Consider the following 3,153-nt stretch of genomic DNA (forward strand, 5'->3'; position numbering starts at 1 on the left):
TTCTGAGCTTGATGGCCGCTTGATTACCTTCAAGCCTTTAAGACCCCAGACGCTATACTTTTTGATAGCCGGGCACCATCAGCTTTCTTCACCGGTTGTTGTTTTTTTACATACCTGTTACTATCACAAGGGGGCAGTATTCATATCAACCACAGCTGAATATAAGAAGACGGGTCAGCATCCAGTTTAAGTTCCCATGGAACAGATATTTTTTTGTTTTTGCAGTAGTTGCTGATTTTTCAGCACATGATTTTATGTTTACTTAGTGATGATAATTCATGAAGTGTCGTTTTACCTCCAATAATGCTACTTTCAACACAGTTGCTGCTTGTAACAGAGTAGCTGCTTTCTACACAGTAGCTGCTCTCCACATGTGTGACTGGTCCACATAAGTACATCTTGGTGCCAACCCTGTCACATACACCTGCATTTGTACAAGATGTATGTGATGGGGTTGAAGTGATGATGCTATCACGCTGGGTACTCTAATGTGGGTGTATCTGCATGTGAGAAGACCTGCCTGGAGACAGATAGAGGAGTGGTGTCTTGTATCCGAAGACCATCGGAAATATGTATTTTCCTATGATCTTAGGCGACCCCTGTGAAAGGGTCATTCGACCTCCAAGGGGTCGCGACCCACAGGTTGAGAACCACTGAGATAGGCAATGCCATGTAGTGGGTAAGCTATGGAGCCATGCTGCCTGAGACTGATTACTGGCTGGCTTTTCCTAGCTCTGGGACCTTGGGAAATTATTTAACTTCCTTATGTCTCATTTCCCCAGCTGAAAAACAGAAAATACCTCCCTCGTGGGGTCATTGTGAGGGTTAAATTAGTAAAATATGAAGCATTAAAAAGTGCCAGGCATGTCCTAGGCCCTCGATCGAGAAAGGTTTGTTGTTAGTTCTTAGTTGCCATCAAGTTGGTTCTTCCTTACAGTGATGTCCTGAGCAATAAAACAAGATGTTGCCTGGTCCGGTGCCATCTTCAAATGGTGGCACATGCAAGCCTACCTTTGTGACCACTGTGTGTTTCAGGTGGGGCTCATTTTTTCAGCACTCTATCAGGCAATACTCTCATCCACAGGATCTTAATTGGATAATTTGTGGAAGTATACCACCACACTTTTTCTTTGTCTGTCTTAGCCTCGAAGCTCTGTTGAAACCTACCTATCACGGTGAACCTGGTATTTCAAATACCAGCTGACACAGCTTCCAGCATCATAGCAACATGCAAGCCATCATAGCGTGACTATCTGACACAGGTTCTCAACCTGTGGGTCACCAACCCTTTGAGGGTCGAACAACCCTTTCACAGGGGTCGCCCAATTCATCACAGTATCAAAATTACAGTTATGAATAAGGAATGAAAATAATTTTATGGTTGGGGGGGGTCATCATAACATGAGGAACTGTATTAAAGGGTCATGGCATTAGGAAGGTTGAAAACCACTGATCTGACAGATTATCTGGGTGGTGACAATAAATGTTAACCATATTATTCAATAAATTACTAATAAGTAAATATTTCATGAATGCTAGTGATTTTCCCTAGAAAGACTCATTCATCCTCATATACAAAGGTCATAAGTCACAGAGTCAGTAGAGCAACAAGAAACCTGTCCTCCAATGCAGCCTAACCTCAAGTGAAGACTTCAGTTCTTAAAAGCTCATACTCAGAATAGATACTGAACCTCCCTAAGACTCTGCAGGAGTGGAGCGCCCCGGATGTGTCAAGAGAACTTGGTCCTTTACACCAACAAGAAAGGTGGGAATATAGGTAGATACAGTCAGGAGGGGTGGAGTTTAACTGGGGGCTCAATATAAGAATAATGGAATAAATGTGTTGCCTTGAGTTGTTCTTTGAAAGCGAAGTATTTTCCAGAGCAGTTAAGTTCGTAGCTGAGCTCAGACTTCAGCTCCTCCATGGTTTCACTGTCCATTTCACTCCCCAGTTTAGCCACTTCTTTCCCAAACAGCCTGTGGTACTCGTTCAGAATGTCTCTTGAAATGGTCTTAATCTGCAAGTGATAGTCATTCACCGCCTAGGAAAGATGGGGGGAGAGGGAGGTTCACTAAAGGGGCTGCAGAGCCATCCAAGCGAGGCGTCAACCAAGTCCACGTGGAAGAAGCACACCAGCTTGTGTGATCCAAACACGGTAATAACAAAATTCAAATATGGCAAAGGGAAAAGTATCAGAGCCTAAATTCCGGACACCCGATTTGTAGAAGGACAGTGGGGGCCCCAAACCCATTCGCAGAGTATCTAGTCTGATTCAGCCCCTGGCAGATCCCCACGAGCCAAAAGAAAGGGTCTCCAACAGTTTTACTATCACATAAGGGTCATTGTAATCGTGTTATACTGGATCGAACTTGATGTTGACCTCCTTTTTGACCCAAACTGAAATTCTTTGATGTGCAAGTATTTCTTGCTATTTCCATGACAAAAATTTCTTCCCTGTCCTTTTAAATATTCACAATGGTCTTTTCTTTCTTACTCACTATTTGTATTGCTATCTTTGCATTATTATTATTATATTCTTACTACTTTATTTTGTTTCTGAGTTTTATTGTTTCTGTTGGGTTTTCCAGTTTGTGAAGCACAGAAGGAGTAGATGCACAGAGATAAGGGGAGATGCAAAGGTTTATAGGGGAGGTAGGGATGGGGTGTGGTGGCACATAGGGATGGGAGGGGCAGAGGAGCAAACGATGTATGTGGGAGCGGGGACAGAGCACTAGAACTAGTGGTGATTACAGAACACATTTTAAAAGTGATTTAACCATGGGTGGTGGGGAGAAAGAAAATAATCTAAAATTGATTGTGGTAATGATTGTACAACTCTTCTTGATATGACTGAACCATTGAATTGTGTGATATGAGGATTAAGTGCCAACAAAACTGTTAAAAAAATAAAAAGAGGGTGCAGAGAGGTCAGGACTATGGATCAGAAGTCCACAACTGGACCAGGCTGTGTGTTCATTAGTCCTTTAGTATGTATAAATTGTCCTTTTCTTCTCAACTCAGATTAAACGTGTAGATGTAATTCACTGTATGCCACTGATCATGAGTGGAACCAGGAATGAAAATATGTGGTTTCTTTCTTTCTTTCTTTTAAAAAAAATCATTTTCTTGGGGGCTAGTACAACTCTTGTCAC

At 42.3% G+C, this 3,153-nt stretch overlaps 1 protein-coding gene across 1 annotated transcript in view; it reads right to left on the minus strand.

Annotated features, from left to right (window-relative positions):
• CFAP70 (cilia and flagella associated protein 70) overlaps window positions 1-3,153 on the minus strand; it is a 113,406-nt gene that overhangs the window by 43,831 nt on the left and 66,422 nt on the right. Inside the window, exon 16 of the mRNA XM_004701413.2 lies at window positions 1,848-2,042. Coding sequence (XP_004701470.1) covers window positions 1,848-2,042 — 195 coding nt within the window. The remainder of the gene's footprint in view (window positions 1-1,847; window positions 2,043-3,153) is intronic.

Source organism: Echinops telfairi, unplaced genomic scaffold, assembly GCF_000313985.2.
Source record: "Echinops telfairi isolate 266 unplaced genomic scaffold, ASM31398v2 ScPeMD7_70;HRSCAF=299, whole genome shotgun sequence".
NCBI classification, from domain to species: Eukaryota; Metazoa; Chordata; class Mammalia; order Afrosoricida; family Tenrecidae; genus Echinops; species Echinops telfairi.